The 24697-nt window shown below is 35.7% G+C and overlaps 3 protein-coding genes across 5 annotated transcripts; 1 reads left to right on the top strand and 2 right to left on the bottom strand.

Annotated features, from left to right (window-relative positions):
- The first annotated feature begins 2230 nt into the window (after positions 1 to 2230).
- Positions 2231 to 7276, top strand: LOC132608338 (uncharacterized). Its single transcript, XM_060322373.1, has one exon. It carries the CDS (start codon positions 2231 to 2233, stop codon positions 7274 to 7276), a length of 5046 nt encoding a protein of 1681 aa, XP_060178356.1.
- A 3971-nt stretch (positions 7277 to 11247) lies between these two features.
- Positions 11248 to 13385, bottom strand: LOC132607385 (uncharacterized). 3 transcript variants are annotated; one of them, XM_060321325.1, is made up of 2 exons: positions 13015 to 13385; positions 11248 to 11995 (listed from the first exon to the last, which is right to left on the bottom strand). In XM_060321325.1, exon 2 carries the CDS (start codon positions 11904 to 11906, stop codon positions 11505 to 11507), a length of 402 nt encoding a protein of 133 aa, XP_060177308.1. In that variant the 5' UTR covers positions 11907 to 11995; positions 13015 to 13385; the 3' UTR covers positions 11248 to 11504. The 3 variants fall into 3 exon arrangements, with proteins under 3 accessions (XP_060177308.1, XP_060177310.1, XP_060177309.1); XM_060321327.1 differs by having other exon boundaries at positions 11248 to 11944; XM_060321326.1 differs by having other exon boundaries at positions 11248 to 11936.
- A 2912-nt stretch (positions 13386 to 16297) lies between these two features.
- LOC132605480 (protein PHOSPHATE STARVATION RESPONSE 1-like) lies at positions 16298 to 18472 on the bottom strand. The gene is made up of 6 exons (XM_060318618.1): positions 17759 to 18472; positions 17330 to 17519; positions 17178 to 17254; positions 16986 to 17077; positions 16829 to 16898; positions 16298 to 16699 (listed from the first exon to the last, which is right to left on the bottom strand). The coding sequence occupies exons 1-6, from the start codon at positions 18236 to 18238 to the stop codon at positions 16523 to 16525; spliced, it is 1086 nt and encodes a 361-aa protein (XP_060174601.1). The 5' UTR covers positions 18239 to 18472; the 3' UTR covers positions 16298 to 16522.
- Between the last annotated feature and the right edge of the window lie 6225 nt (positions 18473 to 24697).

Raw genomic sequence — 24697 nt, 5'->3', positions numbered from 1 at the left:
GTAATTTATGGGTTCACATGAAAATATTAATTCTGGTCATATCTTGCATATATATTAAGAAATTCACTAAATATTTATCTATAAATTGATTCATTATTGTAGAATAATTTAAGATTGCTCGAAACACATAAACTTCAAATTCTGACTCATTCGACTTGAAATATAGACCTTAACGGACATAAAGAATCAATAGATTTAGTTCTTCCATTATCCATTAGTCAACCAAGGAATGATATGCCTGTCTGTAATATTGCTTCCTTTTAGACAAACAACGTTATATCTTTCTGAGCATTCCGCACAAACAAAACAAGGCATTTGTTCCTTTGGAAATGGAGAACATGGATAACTCATATTACAGGATTGTTTAGTGTAATTTAACCTTTTTGTTCCTTTCAAAACTCCAATGCTCTGATAGATGACATGACAGCCTAAGCTATTGTCTCAAGAGGTATTTAGGCCCAATAATGAAATACTTGGTACTGGCCGGATTCATTTTATACTTTTCCTAACCTATATACATAGATTATATAAATTATATACATATTATACATCGCCGAATAATTTTAATTTAGTCGATTGGGTGGTAGCTATTTGAATTTACTCTTCATACTTTCTTTTTTTATCTTATCTTGTGGGCTTTCTAAGGCCCTTATAATATCCATCCCGAATTATAGAAATTTCAGTGTGATCACTTACCATAAACTAAGAGGAAGTAAAACATGAAAAAGAAAAAGAGATTCATAACTAAAAATCATCTTGTCCTTCATAAGATAGTAAATATACGTGGAAAAAAAAAATGTAAAACTGGCGTTTAGGTCCCAAAGCTAAATATTGTCCTAAGGTTTTGCTTACTTTAGATATTTTAAAATTGAATAGAAAATGTGAGATCTAATCCTCAACTTTTTGCATTACCTGCTGATGACAGGTAGTTAGCAAATTCAATAGTTAATTAAGTTTTGGTGGCCACTGGTTAATTAAACTTGCCAAAATACGAATTCGACACTAGATGCCGTGGCTTTTTGAAATATTATATCCTTGGAGAAACTGTATCACTCAAAAAACGTGACTCTTTTTAATGGAGGATCACGTCTACTGAAAGACAACCCCTTTTTTGTTTTGTTTCACACATGATGTTACTAGCTTTGGAGCAACAGTAAAATTATTTCTGTGTGACCTTTAAATTAAGAGTTCGAGTCGTGAAATCAGTCACTAATATCTATGTCAAAGCAAGCTGCCTACATCACACACCTGAGGTGTTGTCCTTCCCCGACTCTATGTGAACTCTGAATGTTTCGTGCACCGTGCTGCCAATTTTTCCACACCTAGTGTCCTATACTCGCTTTAGGGCTCAATTAGCCCGAATTCGTGCTCAAAAGTTGCATTTTGGGAATTAAAGGGCTCTCCACCAATAGCATCTGGTGTTCGGTATCCGCTTTGAGACTTGACTAATCTGAATTCGCGTCATTACTTCCATTTCAGGAAGTAAAGGGCTCTCCCATCAAACGTGATTTCATTTTCAACGTTCATACCAAAACTTCTACTTTACCACCCTACTACGACCTTTGGCAATAAAAGCAAATCTTCACAAAAAATACGACCATTCATGCATTGGTGTCTTTATTGGTGACTTTGCAGTAATTCTTTGGTATTAAACCAGCTATCTAATCTCAGAACATCTTAGTCATTTTGAAAATCATTTCTTCCAAAAAAAATGGTACAAAGAGACAACATAAACAGGCCAACTAATTAAATTCCCTTTGGCTTTTTCTTGAGTACACCAAGTGCACAGTTTCCTTCAGAAATTTCATATTCCTGGAAGAAATCAAAATAGTATAAGCTAGTATACTGCATTGAAAATGTAAGCAGCATGCTGCATTGTGATACGAGTTGTACTGAAGGCAGAGGAAGTAGTACAGTCTGTTAAGTAGTTAATGAAGGGAATAAATAAGAAGTTGTGATTTTCACAGTTTAGTCCCTGAGTTTATATTAAATCTAGTATCAGTATTTATTATTCAGTCCCTATAAGTTAGTTATGGTGTTTTGTCTGTAGTGAGCACAAGCACTGACATATATGCCTTGTATTCCCCTCATTTTCAGCTATCAGATATATCATTATTGTTGCTTATTTCTTTTTCTTCTTTTTCTTAGCTGTAGCTGTTCTTAATTTTTACCCGAAAAATCCCAATCTGCATCAGTGGTATCAGAGCAGATCTTGGCTTTGTGGGTATCAATGTCGTCGGAAATGTTAGAAATGGTGACTATGTTACAAAAATTGTCATCTGAGATGTCTAATTTTACCAGTAGACAAGAACAATTTGAAGAGAGGCAGGAACAATCTCGACGAGCTCAAGAACAGTCAATACGTGAGCTCCGAGATGCAGTCAACATTGATCGGAGACCGGAAAGAGACAAGGAAGCAGTGGACAATGGGGAACGACTGTATTCCCCATCGGATACACCACTTTCGATTGGGTCTTGCTCCTTCATGCTTCCATCTAATTCAAATGCAGCAGGGGTAAGTTATAGTCAAGCTCCTAATCTACCAGTTAATTCACTCGCAATTGGGTCTGTTAATGCTGTTACTAGTACTGTTAATGGAACCTCTGCACCTCTTTATTCCCAAATCTCATCACCTTTTCACACCCAAGGAATTCAGACTTCGAACCACCAACACACCTTACCCATACAGTCAATTCCTATGCCCCAATTTCACCAATCACCCATGTTTCAACCCAATAATTACCCAGTTCCACCCATACAAGGGTTTCAACCCATGTTCCAGAATCAAAATTATTCAACCCCACCTACACAAGGATTTCAATTTCAACCAACACAGTTCTCCAATTATAATCACCTGCCCTATGGTGCAACCCTTGGTACTAACTACTCTAATTCAGGAATTCCATATGCAAGTACTTATCTACCTACTCACATTCCATCATCCATATACCATCAAATTCCTGTAGCCCAATCACCACTACCAAACTACAACACTAGTCAGCAAATACCCTATCCTAATCCAGTACAAAACAGTCACAATATCCACCTTCCTATTCCTTCATTCACTAAGTACACCAAAATTGAGTTTCCAAGGTTCTCCGGGGAGGACTTAAGAACTTGGTTGTATAAGGTGGAACAATTCTTCTCTGTAGAAGACATTTCCATCCACCAGAGGTTGAAACTAGTAGCAATTCATTTTGACGGTGATGCATTACAATGGCATCAAGGGTATATGAAAGCAAGAGCTCACTTGCCATTACCCACATGGGAAGAATACTTGTATGCACTTGCTGATAGATTTGGTGCAGAATACACTGACCCTATGACAGAGTTGATGAGGGTGAAACACACTGGTTCTGTAAAAGAATATCAGGCAGCTTTTGATAGTGTCATGACTAGACTGAACTTATCTGTTGAACATTCAATTAGTATATTTTTGAACAACCTAAGGCCTGAATTGAGTGATGCTGTGAGGATTGGAAATCCTTGTAACTTGCCACAAGCTTACTACTTGGCAAGATTACATGAATCTAATTTTGCTGCTCAAAGCAAGGCAATTAAGGGAATAACTTCTGGATATGTTCACTCTCAATCTAAGCCAGCCATTGGTAATAGTTCAAATACCTTTCAGAAGGGAAATTTTGGGGGGTATAGAAGGCCTGTTACTGCAAGGATGGATACCAATAGAAGGAAGAGACTGACCCCAGCAGAATTGGATGAAAAGAGATCAAAGGGATTGTGTTTTTTGTGTGATGAAAAGTATACACCTGGTCACAGGTGTAAAGCTAAAAGACAACTGTTTTCCATGGAACTAGAGGAAGGGGAAGAACTGGTGGATTGTGAGTTAGAAGTTCCAGAAGAAGAGGATCCAATAGAACAGGAGTGTGTGGAAGAAACAACACTGGAAAGTTGTGCCATATCATTGCAAGCTTTAAATGGCACTATGGGATACAAGACATTAAGACTTAAGGGATTTAATGAACAGAATCCTATAGAAGTTTTCATAGACTGTGGTTCCACCCACAACTTCATTGATGAGGAAGCAGCTAAAAGATTGGGGTGTGAGGTGATAACAATTAAAGCCCAATTGGTGCAAGTAGCTGATGGAAGGGGAATACCTACTAACAAGTTATGTAAAGGGTTCAAATGGTTCATGCAAGGGGCCATGTTTCAAGATGACTTCTTAGTGTTCCCTGTTGGCAAGAGTGATATGGTATTGGGAGTACAATGGTTGTGTCCTTTGGGAGATATCAAGTTCAATTTTCAGAAACTCTTTATGGAATTTGAACATCAAGGACAGTTGCTGAAATTACAAGGGATTCAACCCAAGTTTAAGACTGTAGAAGCAAGGTCCATCACCAAAATGACTGAGGTGAGCTCGCAGTTTTTCATGATACAAGTGAGAAGTGCTGAAATGGTGATAAACAAAAGGGAGGAAATTGTGGTAGAAGATGAACCAGTAGCTGTGACAGGGTTGTTAGAAGAGTATAAATGTATTTTTGGGGAACCTCAGAAACTTCCTCCATCAAGGGGAGTTTTTGACCACCATATTCCATTGCTTGAAGGGGTCAATCCTGTTAACTCTAGACCCTATAGATATTCTCCAATACAGAAAGACATTATAGAGAAGATGGTAAGGGAAATGATGGAGCAAGGGATCATTCAACATAGTTCAAGTCCATATGCATCACCAGTGGTGCTAGTTGGTAAGAAGGATGGGTCATGGAGACTATGTGTAGACTATAGAGCTTTAAATATGGGGACTATAAAAGACAAGTTTCCAATACCAATTATAGAAGAACTGTTGGATGAATTGGGAGGCTCTCAAATCTACTCAAAGATAGATTTAAGGGCTGGGTACCACCAGATTAGGATGGCACCAGCTGATATTGCCAAAACTGCTTTCAAAACCCATTCTGGACATTTTGAGTATCTAGTCATGCCCTTTGGGCTAACTAATGCTCCATCTAGTTTTCAGAGTCTTATGAATCACATATTTCAAGATCATTTAAGAAAATTTGTCTTGGTTTTCTTTGATGACATTTTAATTTACAGCAAAACCTTGGAAGACCACCTGGTGCATCTTAAGATTACTTTCGAACTGTTGGTGAAGAACCAGTTGCTAGCTAAAAGAAGCAAATGTGTTTTTGCTGCTGAAAGGGTAGAGTACTTGGGACACTACATATCAGCAGAAGGGGTAGCTACAGACCCTAAAAAAATAGAAGTTGTTCAAGATTGGCCAGTACCTGAGACTCTCAAACAGTTGAGAGGGTTCTTAGGTCTAACAGGTTATTATAGAAGGTTCATTAAGGGGTATGGGGTTATCAGTAAACCTCTTACTGAGTTGTTGAAGAAAGACAGTTTTATGTGGAATCAAAAGGCAACTGAGGCTTTCAAGAAGCTCAAGGTGGCACTCACAACAGCACCTGTATTGGTGTTGCCTGACTTTTCAATGATCTTTGTTGTAGAAACAGATGCATGCAACATTGGTATTGGGGCAGTATTGATGCAGAAAGGACAACCCATTGCATTTCTCAGCAAGGGTTTGTCTGTTCAGCACCAAACTTTGTCTGTCTATGACAAGGAATTATTGGCTCTAGTGATGGCTGTTAACAAATGGTCACAGTATTTGATAGGGAGAACATTTATTGTCAAAACAGACCAGAAGGCTCTTAAATTTCTATTGGAACAGAAATTACACACTGGAACACAGCTCAAGTGGATTACCAAACTTATGCAGTATGACTTCAGCATAGAGTATAAGAAGGGGAAGGAAAACAAGGCTGCAGATGCATTATCTAGGCTGCCATTAGTAGAGTTTTCTGCAATGACACTATCCACAATTAAGACTAACTTGCTACAGCTGGTTATGCAGAGTTGGGAGCAAGATGGAGAAATACTTGAATTGATACAGACTCTTAAAACTGGAAGTGGGACAGAAAAGGGGTATACTTTCCTTAATGATCAATTGAGAAAGAATGGGAGATTGGTGGTAGGACCAGTGGAACAATTGAGGAAAGAAATTATAACTCTTTGGCATGATTCACCTCTGGGAGGACACTGTGGAGTGGATCACACTTACAGGAAGTTATATGCATTATTTTATTGGAAGGGGATGAGAGGGGATGTTCAAGAATATGTGAAGGGTTGTGATGTTTGTCAAAGACATAAATATGATAATGCCCCTTACCCTGGATTGTTACAACCTTTGAAGGTGCCTACACAGGCTTGGGGAAGTGTAAGCATGGATTTCATAGATGGTTTACCTAAGTCTAAGGGAAAAACTGTTATCTGGGTTGTGGTAGATAGACTAACCAAATATGCTCACTTTGTTGGTCTATCCCACCCTTATTCAGCAAGTGAAATAGCTAAATTGTTCATGGAGAACATTTATAAACTTCATGGGATGCCTGAAGACATTATAAGTGACAGGGACCCTGTATTTACTAGCAAGTTGTGGCAAGAATTGTTTTCTATATTGGGGGTCACTTTGAACACATCTACTGCATACCATCCCCAGACTGATGGTCAAACAGAGGTGATCAATAGATGTTTAGAAACTTATTTGAGGTGCTTTTGCTCTGAATCTCAGAAGGATTGGTATTCTTACCTTGCTACTGCGGAATGGTGGTACAACACCACTTTCCACAACTCAATACAAACCACTCCTTATGAGGCCCTTTATGGACAACCTCCACCTATGCATTTACCCTATATAGCAGGAGAGTCAGGCATGAAAGAAGTTGATAGAAGTTTACTGACAAGGGAGTTCAAGAATCAGCTTCTACAGTTTCATCTCAAGAGAGCTCAACAGAGAATGATGGACCAAGCTAATAAGCATAGGTCAGACAGGCAGTTTCAAGAAGGGGATTGGGTATACTTAAAAATTCAACCTTATAGGCAAGTTACATTATCTGGAGGAAATTTCAACAAGCTGTCAGCCAAATATTATGGCCCTTATCAAGTATTACAAAGAATAGGATCAGTAGCATACAAACTATCCTTGCCAACACACTTACTTCTTCATCCCACATTCCATGTTTCACAACTAAAACCTTGTCACACACTACCATCTGTTTTCTCCCATCCACCTGTTGTTGAACTTGCTAGTCCCTACTGTCCTCAACCAGCTAAGGTGTTAGAAAGAAGAATGATTCAAAAGGGCAATAAGGCTGTGCCTCAAGTGTTAGTACAATGGGAACAACTACCAAAAGATTTGGCCACATGGGAGGACTATAATGCTTTGCTCCTCAGGTTTCCAGCTTTTATTCCTTGAGGTCAAGGAAGATTTTAAGAGGGAAGGACTGATACGAGTTGTACTGAAGGCAGAGGAAGTAGTACAGTCTGTTAAGTAGTTAATGAAGGGAATAAATAAGAAGTTGTGATTTTCACAGTTTAGTCCCTGAGTTTATATTAAATCTAGTATCAGTATTTATTATTCAGTCCCTATAAGTTAGTTATGGTGTTTTGTCTGTAGTGAGCACAAGCACTGACATATATGCCTTGTATTCCCCTCATTTTCAGCTATCAGATATATCATTATTGTTGCTTATTTCTTTTTCTTCTTTTTCTTAGCTGTAGCTGTTCTTAATTTTTACCCGAAAAATCCCAATCTGCATCACATTGTGTCTTCAAATTTTTAGAACATGAAGCATTTCGAGTTAGGTATACAAAATCACCACCAAAAAAATGACAGAATTAACAACTTAGTCCGCATGTTATCTCGGACGAGTTGAGAAACAAGGACAAGCAATAAATACAAAATCAGGCAAGATGTGAAATGTCTAAATGCAGAAAAGATCTAACAGTAGGATACATTTCTGCAAGTCAAAATTTCAAGGCATTTCATCAACAAATATCATTTCTTCTTCTGTTTGGGTATCCGGAACTGTTAGCAGTTGAGGATGAATTTTAGGCTTTTTGTGAATGGAAATCCGATTAACGAACCGTCTATCGTACCTATGCCTTTCCCTTCTAGTCATGGTCACCATTTTGTTCTCACCACTATAGACCCTTCTATGGAGACTTCTGCCGATATTTACCAGCTCTGTCTGAATCTCGTACAACTTCGTCGTCCCCTTTTGCTCATAAGTAAGCTCTTCTCCACAGCGTATTTTGACTCTTACCTTCGCTTCATCTAGAAGGAAAAACTTAATTTCCTTTTTTTAAAATGGAGCTTGTACCTGAATTTAGACAAAAGCTATTCTGCAATTATTTTGTAGCAACCATCTATTTGTCATTTCCTTTTCTTGAGCCGGGGGTCTATCGGAAACAGCCTTCCTACCTCCCAAGGTAGGGGTAAGGTCTGCGTACACTCTACCCTCCCCAGACCCACCATGTGAGAATACACTGGGTATGTTGTTGTTGTCATCTATTTGTCATCAGAAACTTAAAAGCCAAGGAACATCATATAGTGGAAAGACATATCACCCATGGGACAATATCCGACATCCGTTCCCAGTGGCGGATCCAGGATTTTCATTCAGGGTGTTTGAAAAAAAAAAAAAAAAGCTAAATATACACTGTAATTTTTTGCCGAGGGTGTTCAAAAGTTAATATATGCACATAAATACAGAAAATTTACCCTATATATACACTGTAATTTTTTGCCAAGGGTGTTCACTTACACGTAGATCCGCCCCTGTCCGTTCCATCTTCTGATAAAACTCAATGAAAATTCACATGTATGAATAGAAACAGAATAAATGGCAGGTATTCTTTATTTGTATCATCCTTTCTGATCAGATGGAAAGAACAACAGCACCAACCAAAGAATGATATGCCTGTCTGTAAATTAGTCAGAGGCGAATTTCCTTTTTAATTTATGGGTTCAGGTGAAGATCTATATATTAAGAAATTCGCTAAATATCTAATTATAAACTCATTTATTATTGTACAATAATATAAGATTGCTCTAGAATACATAAATGTCAAATCCTGATTCCTTTGACTTGAAAATATAGACCTTTAAGGTTAAGGACACAAAGAATCAAGAGATTTAGTTATTCCATTATCAATTATCCCAACCGAAGGATGATATGCCTATAATGTAATATTGCTGCCTTTGAGGCAAACGACATTATATCTTTTTGGGCATTCCACACGAACAAAAGACAAAGGCATTTGTTCCATCGGAAATGAAGAACAGGAATAATTCTAAATTCAGTATAGTGAATCATATTACGAAATTGTTTAATGTAATTTACCTTTTTTTTCTTAGTAACTTCATGATGACATGATGGCGAATGTATAATTTATTTCTTAGGCCCGTTATTGATATTCATCTTGGATTATTGAAATTTCAGTGGGATCACTTACCATAAAATAAGAGGAAGCAAAAAATGAAAAAGAAAAATAGATGCATAGCTAAATCATCTTATCCTTTATAAGATAAGTAGTAAATATAGTTTGGAAAAAAAGAAAAGTAAAGCTAGTTTTCAGGTCCGAAAGCTTTACGTTTACTTTAGACATCTTAAACTTAATATAAAATCAGATCTAGTCAACTTTTTGCATTAAATGTTGATGACAAGGTAGTTAGCATTTAATAGTTAATCAAGTTGTAGTAACGTCTAATTAATAGAACTTACCAAACTACCGATTCGACAGTAGGTGCCGTGGCTTTTTGAAATATTATATCTTTGAAGAAACTGTTTCACTCGCAAAACGTGACTTTTTTAAATGAAGGTCAGATCTACTAAAAGACAAACGTTTTTTTTTTTTGTTTTGTTTCCCATCTTATGTTCACTACCATTGGAGCAGGCGAGTAACAGTAACATTGTCTTTGTGTGATCTATAAATTACGGGTTCGAGCCATGAAATTCATCGCTGATATTTGCAGTCAAAGTAGGTTGTCTTCTCATCCCTTGAAGTGCGGCCCTTCTCCGGACCCTACATGAACTCCGGATGTTTCATGAACCAGTTTTTTTGCACCTAGTATCCGATACCCGCTTTGAAGCTCAACTAATTTGAATTTGTGCCAAAAAGTTCCAATTCAGGAGTAAAGGGCTCTCCTACGAAACATGATTTCATTGTCAGGATTCAAGCCCGACACTTCTACTCATCACCCCACCACGATCTTTGGTGGTAAAGGCGTTCTTCATAAAAGATATGACCTTTCATAAATGAGTGTCTTATTGTTGAGTTTCAAGTACTTCTTTGCCACTTTGGTATTAAACCATTTATACTGAGAACATCTTAATCATCTTGCAAACCATTTCTTCCAAAAAAGATTTTTTTTTTAAAAAAAGGTAAAAGGAGACAACATAACCAGGCCCAACTACTTAAATTTCCTTTGACTTTTCCTTCAAAAAATTCCTTATTCCAGGAAGAAATCAAAATAGTACTTATAAGCTAGTATACTGCATTGAACATGTAAGCAGCAAGCTGCATCGTGTCTACAAATTTTGATCATGAAGCATTCCCCTTTATGTTCCAACCTCAAATTACTTTCTTCCAGATAGTTATACAAAATCACCACCAAAAAATGACAGAATTAACATGGTTGTCTGCATGTCATCTCCGATGAGTTGAGAAACAAGGACAAGCAATAAATACTAAAGCAGGCAAGACATGAAACGTGCAGAAAAGAACCATAATTCAAGTGTAAGATCAACACGATATCATTTATCTCACAAATATTTGTCCCTCTAAACGTTTATGAGTGTACATATACTTAAAAGAACCTTAAATCTACAAGTTCAAGCGCTTTACTAGCAGAGTAGCTTGTTTGCACCATCATGTTTCTTAGGCAAATACCAGAGAAGTGCTAAAACAAAATATCAGCTAGACTCGCTTAGGGTAAAAGTATTTGCAGCTTTAAACGAATAATTAAAAGTGAACGGGATTAAATCAGTCAAAACAAAGCGAAAAGGACAGCATCATACTGACTCTAACCTCCAAAGAGCATGTTCCCTCCGTTCAGCACAGCAACATTGAGCCCTTCATCTAAATACATTCATCATTTCAGTCAGTAAGTAGGAGTTGCTCCTTTGACATTTGCAGTACCAAAAAACTGTATTATGTGTCTCACACAACTGACACTAGTTGTGTGAGGCTTCTTTTTACTCACAAAAAGTGGACACAAATCTTATACTTTTGGATCCACTTTTTTTGTGAGACAGAAAGAAGCCTCACACAACTAGTGTCAGTTGTGAGGCACAGAATAAGCTCTGCAGTAACTAACCAAGAGCTAAGTCATGCGTCGAAAGTATTTGCCCTTCGAATTAATACGTCTCAAAGAAAACATGGTAGAGATTCAAAACCAAAGGAGGGTCATACATATAAAATCAAATACGACTAAGATTAGAGTACATGGGCAAATATGGTTTAGTTTTCCATAACATATGCAAAACAAGGGAACTTGCTAAGCGATTCGCAGCAGAAGCACATTGAAGACTACTAGAATTTGCCGGAGAAATCCACCCAAAATTCAGTTCTTCTGAAAATTTTAGCTAAATTTCAAGAAACAAGAAAAGATATTAAATCAGCATAGCAAAGAAAACTATTCATCTGCACTCTACACCAACTTCAGCAGCTCGCCTAGGTTTGTTTTTCCTTCTACTCCCGTTTTGTCTAAATCCAACCGACTTTATTAAGTCATTAGAGTTAGTCTTAGTCCCAACACCATTTTCCACTTTCACTGAATCTACTACTTCCTTGACTTGTGAAGTTCTCTTCCTCTTCTTTCCATTCACAGCGGATTGGTTCTTGACATCTTTAATGAAGACAGTACCTTTTGTATTCTCACTGTCATTTTCTTCGTCTTCTACTTTCACCGCTTGTTCTTCTTCATCATCCTTTGATGCCTTCTGTGGTCTTCCCCTTCTCCGGACTTGTATTTTCTCTTCTTCACCACTTCCGAGATCCTCACGAACAGATTGCTTCTTTCCCTTTCTTCCTTTGCCCATCCTTCAAAGCTTGAAATTCTGCTGGTGAACCTAAATCTCTGAGGCCTTAATTAGTATGTGACTTGTGATTCAATAAAAATTGAAAAATCCTATAAATTACATGAAAAGAGCAGATTAGAAAGAACCTCACAATCTTAAAGGATCAAACATATCAAACAGCAACATGAACAGTAAAGATAAAAATATAATCTTTGATTGAAGTCTATCCACAGAACTTAAACTGAAATCGAAAATATACAAACAAAAAGTTAGAACTTTTCTTCATAAAAAAACAAAATTATGTCTTCCCACTTGACCTTAGTTCAAACCAGGACAAGAAATACAGAGAATGATTCAAACAAAACACAAATACTAGAGCTTAAACAAACTAAATCCAGTGGAACAAAAAAAAAAGATCTTTGAAGAGGAGTTCAAAATACAACTTTCCCATATCCCACATTCATCAGACAACAATAAAAACAACAAACTTTGAAGCTATATCTATCAAAAAGCAAATCAAGAACATCAACAACACAAGAGAGAAACATACAGACACAGTAGTTTGTTTTCATCCAAACTCAAACAGGATGAAAAAAAAAAATCAATGGAACTTTTCAGTAAAATAAATCATAAAAATCCAATCTTTAGACTAACCCCAGAAAGAAAGTATCATTAAGCTATTTTTTATGATGCTTTGAAGAAAAGTTCAAAACACAACTTTCCTATATCCAACATTCATCAGACAACAATAAAAACAACAAACTTGAAGCCATATCTATAAAAAGCAAAATCAACAACAGAAAAGAGAAACATACAGTAGCTTTTACATTCAAACTCGAATAGGATGAAAAAAAAAAACTAATGGAACTTTTCAGTAAAATAAATCATAAAGATTGAATCTTTTGACTAACCCCAGAAAGAATCTATATCAAGAACATCAACAACATAAGAGAGAAACATACAGTAGCTTTTACATTCAAACTCAAACAGGATGAATTTTATTTTTTAATGGAACTTTTCAGTACAAACAATCATAAAGATTCAATCTTTAGAATAACCCCACAAAGAATCCATCATTAAATTATTGCTTATGATGTTTTTGCAATTGAAACCGAAAGAGAAAACATACCCAAAGAAACAGACTTTTCAAGAATCAGCCACCATTTCTCAAAATCTCATAAAAATAATCCAAAAACAAAGGGAATCTCAACACTCTGATGTGTTGTTTTTTGTATTAAAGGTTGAAGAGTGATGGAAGTAGAGAAGCTATATATTTTTTATCAGTGATGAAATGAAAGAAAAAAAATTTGGGGAGAAGGCAAATATATGGAAGAAAACAGATCAAAGTGAAAAGTTTAACATGTTAGTGGAGTTTAGAGTAGTATGAATCTTTGCCATTAGAGAGTTGAGAGCTGTAATAATAAGCTAAAGGCAGAAAGAAGAGTACACAGATTTAAGAAGAGAAGAAAAATGGGACAATATAGGAAAAGTGAGAGTAGTACTAGTAGTAGAAATTGTTGATGGGAGATTTTATTTATCTCAATGGGTTGTTTGGGAAATTAGGGTAAATGAATGAAATAAAATATTTTACTTGATACTTGCTTTAAAATTTTCCTTTTATTTCGGGCCGAGTGTCTATTGGAACAGTCTTCCTTCCCCCCACCCACCAACAAAGGTAGAAATAAGGTGTGCGTACATTATCCTCTTCAGATCCCACTTATGAATCACCTGAATATGTTCTTGTTGTGTCGCAAAAGAAAAAGGGAGTGCAGGAATTGTGAGCTAATAGGAATAAGAAAAGAAAAAAAAAATAGGAAAAGATTAAATTAGTAGGCCTAAACTAGGAGGAGGGGAAAAGGTCGTACATAAGCGATTTTATGATTTGAAGTTTATGAATTTTACAGTAATTTTAAGTTAATATTTCACTAATAATTGAGTTCACAATAAAATATTTATAGATGTTTAGCACACTAAGATTTAAGTAAAAGTTATTGTATTTTGTGTAAACATATTGTAACTAATACTATAAACTCCAATCGGGTTGTACTATGTGAAATTTTTAGGAGATGTCCTTATCAACATCCTCATGACTTTAGTTGAAGTTTTTGACATGTAAACCAAATTAATCTGGATCGGTTAATTAGTATTTAATATATGATATACATAATATATTTAAGATGAAACAGCTCGAAGTATTTGAGTTGTTGATGATGTTTTGTTTAGTATAAACAAAATGTCTTTTCGAGAATTTGGAGGAATCAAATAGTTAGAAAGAATATTTGGATTGTTTAACCTTAATGTTTGGCTACAAATTGTTATCATTTCGCATCTAATGATGTCTTATTAATCTTTATTTATATTTATATCATGATGATGTTATAATTTGACAAAGATGCTGATATTGACTCTTTGCAGTGTGCTATCAATGTGATTATAGTTTCAGGTATTTATTTGTCGCAAAAAGGGATATTAAAAGTTCATGCTGTATTTTTTTCTTTTTTAATTGACTAAGGAAGTTCACAAATTATTTTATAGTAATAAATTTATGCTCATTGACAACTTTATGAAACGAGATTATCTCTCTCTTCCCAATTTTAATTATATAATCTTTTAGTAATAGTATTATTATTTGTTGTTGCTGTTGATTTTTGTAGTCGGTAGAAAAAAAGATTTTAAAGAATATTGAGAAAATTAGAGTGTACTTTCGTCTTTAAGGATTAGCAGTAAATCCTCTTTACGTATTTGGTACACAGTATTAGCTGGATATCCCAACACTAACCGTGAGATTAATTTTGTACCATGTTTGGTACAAGAATAAATTTATACGTTGTACCAAACAAAGTATAAAGTGCATCCTAAACTTAAAGATGAGATATCTCATCTTATCCCATTAATTCTGGAATTATTTTATTCCATCTCCTAGATGGGATAAATTAGTCTCAAAAAATGAGATAAATTAATTCAGAATTATAATCCAATTGGTATGTACTGTGGCTAATTATAATTCTAGAACGAAATGACTAAAAGCCCCTTCTTTGTTGGGCTGTCTGCTTCACACATGTCCACAGGTCCCACATGTTGAGTTGGTTACTGCTAAGCTGATGACTTGACCCTTTCAAAAGACAGATACTTGAGTAGGTTGGTTGCTATGGGCTATGGCTTGGTTACTGAGCCCAATTCAGTAATTGGGCCTATTGATATGCCCAACAATGAATTGAGTTGAGCCCGGTCCAGTTTACGCTTGACCGAACTCCATGTTCTAGAAAATACGAGTGTGCATACTTTGGTAAATATCGAATTACCATACCTAAATAGTCAACCTTGCCTTAATTGAGCTAATGTTGTATTCAGGTCGAGCTACCCAGACTACAACAAGGGTGTTGTCGATTTGGGGCGAGTAAGCGTGTGACGCCTAATTCATCAAGAGGTAGAAAAGGTAGATTTGGATAGCCTATAAGTGATTCGCAACCTTGTGAACTAACTTTTGAAGTTAAGCGGGTCCAAGATAGAGTCATATCACAGTCAACCTTGAGAGAGCTTTGGGTAAGGGAGGAGGGGGGGAGCGAGCTTTGATTGAAGTAGGGTCGAACCTCATCATAGAGAGTTAAAAAGTGTCAGTACTCATAGCGAGACTTAGGCCAACGGGGTAGGGTGGGCCCCCCCAATTCTCGATCTCGAGCCACACCAGTGTCGAAGTTAGGAGTTTCATCGTTCAAGATTTAGTATATGTGTAAAAAGGTATTTTTTAATCTATAAGTGCGGTATAATTTTATGTAAAATACACAATATTTTCTTACGAATGGTATTCAACTGACCGCCCTTCGGTCTAGATGTGGCTCTGGCCTACACAAGTGGTCTTATAACCCACATTTTGAAAAGTTCTGCTAGATTGTTAGTAGCAATCAACAATCTTTTCTTATTTTACTTCACATAGCTTTTTGTCTTCTTCAAACAACTTTCATTTTACTTCAAGTTCCTGAATTTCCTTATTATAGTAAGATACATGTGCTTTTGTGTGTCTACTAACAGAAAGAATTAAAAGCATGACAACTAATTTTGTACATATATGAAAATGCACTCTTACAAGTTACACCTTTGACAATGGGGACAAATCTTCGTCCTTTCTCAGTGATCAACATGAAGATAAGCGCAAAAGTAAACGATCAAAAGAGCAATGTAGTCTTTTAATATCTTTTCAAAAATTAATTTTGCTTCAGCATATTAGTGACAGAGTTAAACGTGAAGTCATCATTCAAAATCTGAAGCTAAAAGACACAAAGGTACCGAATAGCCAAGGCAAAAATTGGTTATTTGGGAACTGTATTCCAACTTACCTAAAACAAAGTGACACCTTATTTGATTCCTTCCATATCATCACATTTTTCACCTATGCAGCCACCAGAATCATTCACATATACTAGTTTGATTATAAACAACCTAATTCACCATAACTTTTATCTTATTAACTTTATAATTTACTTTACATTTCTCACAAGTTGTTTGGTAGGCTAATTAGCTCCAAAGGGCTAGTTCTTGATTTTGCTACAGGAACTAAGTTCCTTCTTTAACCTCTTTAATGATTGCTAATGCATGTGCTTTTATGAAAAAAGCTAAATTTGATGTAGTTACAATGGCACCTAACTTGTGTTGGACGTATTATCAGAGTCTTCTACAACCAAAATTTCTACACCAGTAGATGAAATGTTTGAATTTTGCGTCTCCAACAGAGTCCTGTTTGTCTTCTGCTGTTGATCAAATATCATCTTCAATTTTTTCGCTTGTTCTTCGATCCTCATTTGTAACGTTCGCTGAGTCTAATAATGACAACATGAAGAGAATAGGATTCAGAAAGTTTGGTTGGACAGGTTCTTTAAATCTGGCTAAGTATCATGTTTTGTTAAGTATGTTAGAAGTGTTTAAATATATGTTAGTACTAAAAATACCTCAAGTTGCTCATGAAGACACCTTTGGACTTCTACTTGCATTTTCAGTGCTTCCTTGATTTCTATTCCACTGCACACAAGTTGGATATCAGATTTAATTTAATTTCCAGTGAAAATTATCGACGAGTTGAGTAAAGAGTATAGCAAATAGATTTACGTTTTGCTCTCGGTATCTGTCACAGCATTATCCGGGCTGTTTCTCTTTTCAGATTTCCCTGCAGATTCTGGATGCTTTGCATTCCGATATTTCTGAAGAAGAAAAAAAAAACATTTGCTTCAGTATTCATCTAGTAATATGAAATGGACTTGTGAAACAATGTTCTTTAATTTCTTATGGATTAATAAGTACCTGCAAATGGCTTTTAACATGATCAAGAGTTAAACATTCTGAGTCCATCAGATTTAGTATTTGCTTCGGCGTAGCCTCTGACCGATGAATGGAATCACAGTCAACAACAAAGATGAAAAGAAAGAAATCAAAGATAGTTTGAAATTACTTACTGTCAGCGCCTCCAAGGCGATTTACACACTCAAGAAATCGATCGTGTAGATCTTCACTCCATCTAATTCTTGTCTTAATAGGCTGATGGCTTACTCCAGAAGACGCAGAGATATGATGACAAGTAAGTGATGGGCTCGCGGATTGTTGCCTCATATTTGCCAATTGAGAGCAACACAAATCATTGGAGAGCTGTTGGACAAATATAGGTAGACTCAAAATGGTATACGATCAGACATCTTTATAACAATCATCCTCTATAACAGTCATGTTTTCTGTGGAACCGATCTTTCATGTTATGTTATATTATATGTTTTTTTATAACAGCATTTCGCTATAGCAGCCAGAAATTATCGGAAGAAACAAAGTTGTTATAGAGAGCTTTTACAGTATATTGTTTGAGATAAAGCTTAAGACTTTTAAGTACTCACACAGTAATCTTGATTTCCATCGAAAGGCAACGAGGGGTGCCTCTGATATGAAGTATCGAATTCTCCCAACAACTCATTTTTGAGATGCAGCATCCTCTCTTTCTCTGATACGTCGGGAAAAGGATATTGTCTATAAGGTCCCTCAGGACTTACGTAATGAAAATCTGGCTCAGATTGTGCTGTTGAATCTGGCAAGATTCCACTTTTACATTGTTGAGGATCATATGATATCTGAAGATCATAATTATTGGTCAATTGGGAAGTAGTATTATCTAGATTACCATACTGAGTCAACCCGAGGCAACGTTCCGTGGCAAAAAAGGCTGAAGAAGGGGAACCAATACAGCCGATTATGGTACTTGAAGATGAAGTGGCAATAGGCCAATTACAAGTCTGCTGATACTGTTGTTGATCAACTAAATCTTGAGTTGAGGTTTGGGGGAATTCTAAAATATAATCATTAAACCTCTGGATACTCATTTTCTATATGATCAAGAATCTGCAATATCAAGTCAAGAACCAAAAGTGGATTTTCTTCAATTTTTCAAGATGCAAAGCAGAGGCAAAGGGGTATATGAATTGAGAATTTCTTGTCTCAATGAATCCCCATAAGGTTAAAAGAATACGCGGCATCAAGAAGTATGAATATTCAGTAAACTGAAAATTGAGCAGTATTTTATTTCAGATGGAAACTCCTGAATACATTCTTTCTAGTTTAATATGTAGAAGTCTTCATAAACAAGATATACAGTACAATATGTCACGACTCGAAATGCCAGCTTTATTAATTATTTTGTTATGTAATACTGATAAGGACTAATAAACAATCTCTTTGACAAAACCAAGGCCAGAACATTAGTAAGAAAACAAATTCCAACTTGTTAAACTATAGGTGAAATATTACTGCAAGTCTGCAATGATCTTACGCTTATCTTTTGTCCATTCAGGTTATAATATTGAAGAAGAATATAGTTTATGAAGTATCTGTAAACTTAATAATGCCTTTTCTTTTACTATTACCAAATTAAAGTGGAATCTTAAATGAGCTAGACTATGTTCCAACCTAATTTTATATTTCATCTTTCAAATGCTTGTTAAGAAATTGCATATATGTGAAGATCTAGTTTGATTCTCATTCCTATTTTTATTATTTTCTTCCTATCATTAGAAAACAACCCCACCTCAATATTCTTTCTTGTTAAAAAAGTTTGAATCGGCTATATAAATTATCCTTGTTCATGTTGCAACAATTAAACCCGTCTCAATTGGATACTACAAATATCCAGTTTATCTAATATTAGAAGCTATACATCTGACATCTAACTCTATGATGAGACTAAAGGACTCCTAAAACTACCAAATATTGGATCTAAACTAAATGTACTAACATGACAAAAACTTAATTCCAACTAATTGGTTTTACCTATATATAGTTTTTTTTTTTTTTTTAGCCTTGCAATAAGCCCCCCCCCCCCCCCCCCCCCCCTTTTTTTTTTTTACTGGTTTTAAGAGATTGTAGATCTTTCGACAAATGAATACTCAAACAGCTTCTTCTAAATAGTATCTAAAATTGAGTTTTAACACTAGGGCTGTCAATTATTCTGATTATTTAATGTTTTTATAGCAGCCTTATAGGATTCTCCGAGCTCCTCCATCTACTGGTTATTTATTTATTAATTTTTCAAGAATTCTTCTTATCTAGTTTTGCTTTCCTTTTTTTTTTTTTTTTGGTTGCACTCACAGCATTAATTTGAAAGGGTGTTTTTTCATAAACGTAGTATGTTATGTGAATTGTTCCCTAGGATTAGATATAGTCCACAACAAGCATATGCAATTGTCATATGCCACGTATTGGTACGCTTAAAATGAGCCTAATTAAAAGCTTGAATCTCTCCGTAGAAATCAGCATCTGAAGGTGACAGCGGAATCTTTCACAAGACTTTTGGACATTATTGAATATTCAAATATTTGGTTTTACAAAAAACTTTAAGAGTAATATTCCATCCGTCTCAATTTATTTATCGTGATTACTAAAAATAATTATCTCAAATTATTTATCGTTTTAGAATTTCAAAGCAAAATTAATTAATTTTCCCCATTCTATCCTTAGTAATTTTGTCATTAATGGATATGACACGTATAAATAGAATAAACATTTAATGGAGAGAGATTATAATTTAGACATAAATAAAGGTAAAATAATCAAAACACCCTCCTAATTCATATTTTTTGAGAGCGTGTACAATAAAAAAGCGACAAATAATTGAGACGGAGCGAGTATTTATACTAAACTGAAGCCTTTAGAAATTCCACCAAAATCTCATTAACGATTATTATCTAGATAGACTAGATAGGTTAGACTTTTGAGGAAGAATGACTTTTCTTTTCCTTTTTATTTATTTTTTAAGAGTTATAGTGCATCTGTTGATTCTGCGTCAACTAAAATCTAAAGTATCTTAAATGGGCGATTTTATGAGTTAAGTTGTAAATATATAATTTAAGCTAAATCAAATAATACTTCAAATATACAAATATGAGAGTGTGGCAGCTCTGGGCAAAAGAAAATCATTTTCCGTGGGCTTATTTGACGTGACTGCAGATTAGGCGGATTAGTGAGTTTCCGATATTAAATACCTAAAAAAGAATCATCCAAGAAAAAAGTCACATATGTATGTGTGTGCCCAGAAAAATAATCGAATTAATATATACAACATAAAATCATATTCATTCTGAACGCACACTTTAGATAATAAATTTATCTCTTGATGTGTTGTGTAAATGACAAAAGGCCAATCAATATCTTGGACGTATGAACATTAGTACAATACCAGCTATATATGTTACCTCTAAATTGTTGAAAGGACAAATTAAAGAAAAAGATTTAGTCCTAATTAATCTTTTGGAGCTGCATTTCTGCTTCACCAAATTAGTTTGCCAACATAACAACATAGTTATCATAAGAGGAATAATTAGATTTCGTAATTACCAAATAGAGAATAAACTTATTCATAATGCAATTCACCCACTTTACTTCTTATTGCACATACAAAAAAATAAACTACTAAAATACCAATAGATTTTATATTAGAAGAAAATAATCAAAGAATTATATATTTACACTAATTCAAAATTCAATTTAGAATGTTATGATATTATTTAAATTATAGGTAAAACATTAAATGAGAAAAGACTAATTAAAATATCATAGTAGGAAAAAAATATATAAGGAGGATAATAATAGGTTTAAAAATATAATTGAATATCTCATATAGAAATTTTAATGGAGTAATTATAAATATGACTCCAATCTTTATATGAAGATAAAGGAGAAGAAAAAAATAATTGCTTATTGCACGAAATACTAAAAACTGTATGATTATAAATAAGACTCAAATCTTTATAAACAAACTTTATGATAAATTGGTCCCCTATAATTCTTTGTTTATACTTTGGACAAACTAAAAATGCCAAATTGGTTTATGAGGTTATTTATGCTTGAATTAATTTTAAAATTTAAGTTAATTAAATAATTCATATCATTGAACAATAGAATAAAAGTATAGAAAATAACGTCAAGAGTGAGCAAAGTATGTACCTATGTTATTGAAATAAGAGTAGTGGTTAAGATACTAAGCACAAGCTAATAAAAATCATATTTAGTAATGTAATTACAAAATAGATGGATAATGTAATAAAGAAAAATAAGAAAGAAAAAAGATATTCGACAATTATATGATTTGTTTTCTTTATTTTAATAAAGAATTTTGTTATTGAGCATATGACATTGAAAAATAAGATGATTGTTCAATTATTTTTTAAAAAACAATATGATCTAATATGGTTAAACAGTCAAATTAAGAATTTAATATGATTTTTACCTCTAACACTTTTCGTTCATTGCACGGGTACTTATACCAATTAAAGTATATAACCTTCAAGGCGTTGGCCGGTTTTTATACTTAAAAGGCAAATCAAAGCATTCAATTTTACGATTCATCCGTTTTTTCACCTTTGCCAAAAAGAATTTTTTTTTTTTTAACGAGTAAATTTCAACAAATATCAAACAAGTTTATTGTTTGATTATGGAATTGCCTCTCTTCTTCTCCATTGATAAAGCTTAATTTGAAGATGATTTATAGTGTTAATACCACATCCTTTAGGTCGATAGTGATGAAATTTCGAAAAATTACCTATATGTCTAATGGGAAAGTATATTTACCTGGTTTAGCCCAATTTTCCCTTAATTACCAGGTTTAACCAAGTTTTTCTTAAGCACCTTTTATACACTAATATACACTTTTATACAAGATAGACACATTATTTACTGTAAGTTAATAATGTTGTGCTTCCTTCGTCTCCTTTCAAAATATGTGAACTTTGGAGTATGAATCCCCAAAACCCAATATTGCTAGACCAGTTTTGTTCACGTTAATGAGACCCATATGATCAACATTTTTTGGTGCGGATTGCCATTCAAATGCACTGGTCTTTAATTTTTATTCATCGCTTTAAAAAGTGGCCGAAAATATTCTAGTATTTTGGTTTTAAATTCCCGCTCAATCAAAAAAAAAAACGCAAGGCAAGACTTTCGCGAAACCTCTACCTTAAGGCTTAACATTTGCCCAAAATTAGGCCTATTAGAGCAAAAGTTATGCCTTAAGGCCTAATTTTATTACGAAACTCTGCCTTACGGGTTTTTTTCTTACTGAGTCGAGAGTCGAACCCCGAACCTTGAGGTATTAGGTGAATGCCAAAAATAAAGACCAGCAATTTGAGGAGCAAAAATTAAAGACCACCAATTGACAAATTGGATGGGCTTCATCTCAATAGTGGATTTTGACATGAAATTACACCCTATGAATAGTGGTTTTTGACACGAAATTACACCCAATAACCTTAAAGATGGGTGGTATTGAATTTTTTATCCTCATTTGTCTAATGAACAAACTTTCAAGGTAAAAAGTGTTAAAGTAAAAAACTTGTTAAAGTTGAAATTATCATGGAACAAATAGGGCTAAAATTCAAGACTACTCATTTGTGAAACCATTATTTGTATACGGTAAAAACTGGTTACGAGGCAAACCCGTGGAACGAGAATGTGCCGATACTTTTAGCCCTTGACCGGGGGAACGCTTGGACCGGAGCTAAGCGAGGGACACCGATTGATCTGCCTTCTTCGTTATTGAAACGGCCAAGTCCGGTGGCCCGAGCATCCGTGGCCGTTGGTCCGCATAGCCGTTGGTCCGTGTGGTCGTTGCATGCGAACCACGCGTCAGTAGCGTCCTATCATGGTCAACTACCCACCATGCGTGTGTCAGACGGCGCCGTCAGTCTAATCCCACCAAATCCGTTCAGAGCTGTCCTTATTACTATTATTTTATTAATTCACATTGTATGAAACCCATGGAGGTCACGCTATAAATAGAGACATTCCCCTCCCTTGTGGGGGTTGGCTCCTTTACTTTCCAAGAACCTTTGTAATAAGAAAATTTCATAAATACAATCTTTCTCTCTCAATATCTGATACGTCCAAAGCTATTTATTCCATTCATATTGTGTTCCTTCCATCAAGTGTTGACGATAGCCTCCAAACGTCCATGTTCGTAATAACTCAAGCAAGTTATCATTATTAGTTGTCATATTATTAAATACTCATATATTTACTTTCCATTACCGAACATATACCAAGATCCAAGCGTATATCTTATACCCGCGTATAAATTCAATTGCTTTCCCAAATTCGGGGTAAACAGTTTGGCGCCCACCGTGGGGCTAGGATAATAGCGTTTTTCTTCGGCCTATATTTCTATCATAACCGTCAAAATCAAAAACATCTCCCTCTCCTGTCTGTATCCTCAAAAGCGGACTAATGGTTGTCATCGAACAATCTGGTCACGTCAACGACGCCGAGATCGTGGAAGAAAACGAAGGCAACGGATCCCGGGGATTGCCAAACCCCGCTGACCCAAACCCCATTAATTTGAGGGAGGGTCTCAATCAGCAGAACACCGCCGTTCCGACCACCGATCCTCTAAATACCCACAATTCGGTTACCCTGTCTCGGACACAAGACCAAAGAGAACCGGGTGAACCGAACGACAATGTTAACTTACGTTTGATTTTGGAAATGTTGCAGGAACAGAGATCGGCCATCGCCGAGCAAGGAATCGCTATAGCCCGTCTGCAAAATGGAAGAAGTGAAATGGAGACGGTGAGGGCAAAAGACGTAGCCGAAACCGGAAGGAATGAGCCACGGATGGTCGAGAGTAATGGTTCCGGGGCTGGCTCCTCCACCGAGGTTCTGAAGATGCTCGAAACTCTAGCAAAGCGGGTGGACTCGACCGAGAAGAGGGTCGAAACGTATAATTCCCGGGTGGATCAGATCCCGGGGGCTCCGCCGTTACTAAAAGGGCCAAACTCAAAAAGGTACGTCCAAAGGCCTTTCCCTCCGAGCGCGGCCCCGAAACTGATCCCAAAGAGGTTCAAAATGCCCGATATACAGAAATATGACGGCACAACGGACCCGTACGAGCATGTAACCTCATACACCTATGCCATAAAGGGCAATGATATGGAGGAAGATGAGATTGAGTCAGTGTTGTTGAAAAAATTTGGGGAGACTTTGTCGAAGGGAGCACTGACGTGGTACGACCACATACCCGAGCATTCAATCACTTCTTTCGAAATGCTCGCTGATGCATTCGTAAAGGCTCACGCCGGAGCCAAGAAGGTGCAGGCCCGCAAGGCCGATATCTTCCGAATAACCCAAAGGGACGACGAGTTATTGCGTGAGTTCGTCAACCGGTTCCAGAGGGAGCGGATGGAACTCCCCCCGGTTCCGGAAGAGTGGGCCGCACAAGCTTTCACAAAGGGGCTCAACATGCTAAGTTTCGCTGCTTCTTCCAAATTGAAAGAAAATTTGCTGGAATACGAGGCTGT

The sequence above is a fragment of the Lycium barbarum genome, chromosome 8 (assembly GCF_019175385.1).
Source record: "Lycium barbarum isolate Lr01 chromosome 8, ASM1917538v2, whole genome shotgun sequence".
NCBI classification, from domain to species: Eukaryota; Viridiplantae; Streptophyta; class Magnoliopsida; order Solanales; family Solanaceae; genus Lycium; species Lycium barbarum.
Note: the sequence above shows the minus strand (reverse complement) of the source record. Positions and strands in the feature narration are given on the sequence as shown.

Bases quoted from the DNA above. Each gene is read 5' to 3' on its own strand.
- LOC132608338 (XM_060322373.1), top strand. From the start codon at position 2,231: ATGTCGTCGGAAATGTTAGAAATGGTGACTATGTTACAAAAATTGTCA.
- LOC132607385 (XM_060321325.1), bottom strand. From the start codon at position 11,906: ATGGGCAAAGGAAGAAAGGGAAAGAAGCAATCTGTTCGTGAGGATCTC.
- LOC132605480 (XM_060318618.1), bottom strand. From the start codon at position 18,238: ATGAGTATCCAGAGGTTTAATGATTATATTTTAGAATTCCCCCAAACC. The intron at 17,520-17,758 runs GTGAGTACTTAA...TTTGTCCAACAG, and splicing joins ATGGAAATCAAGATTACTGT to CTCTCCAATGATTTGTGTTG. The intron at 17,078-17,177 runs GTACTTATTAAT...TTTCTTCTTCAG, and splicing joins ATGTTAAAAGCCATTTGCAG to AAATATCGGAATGCAAAGCA.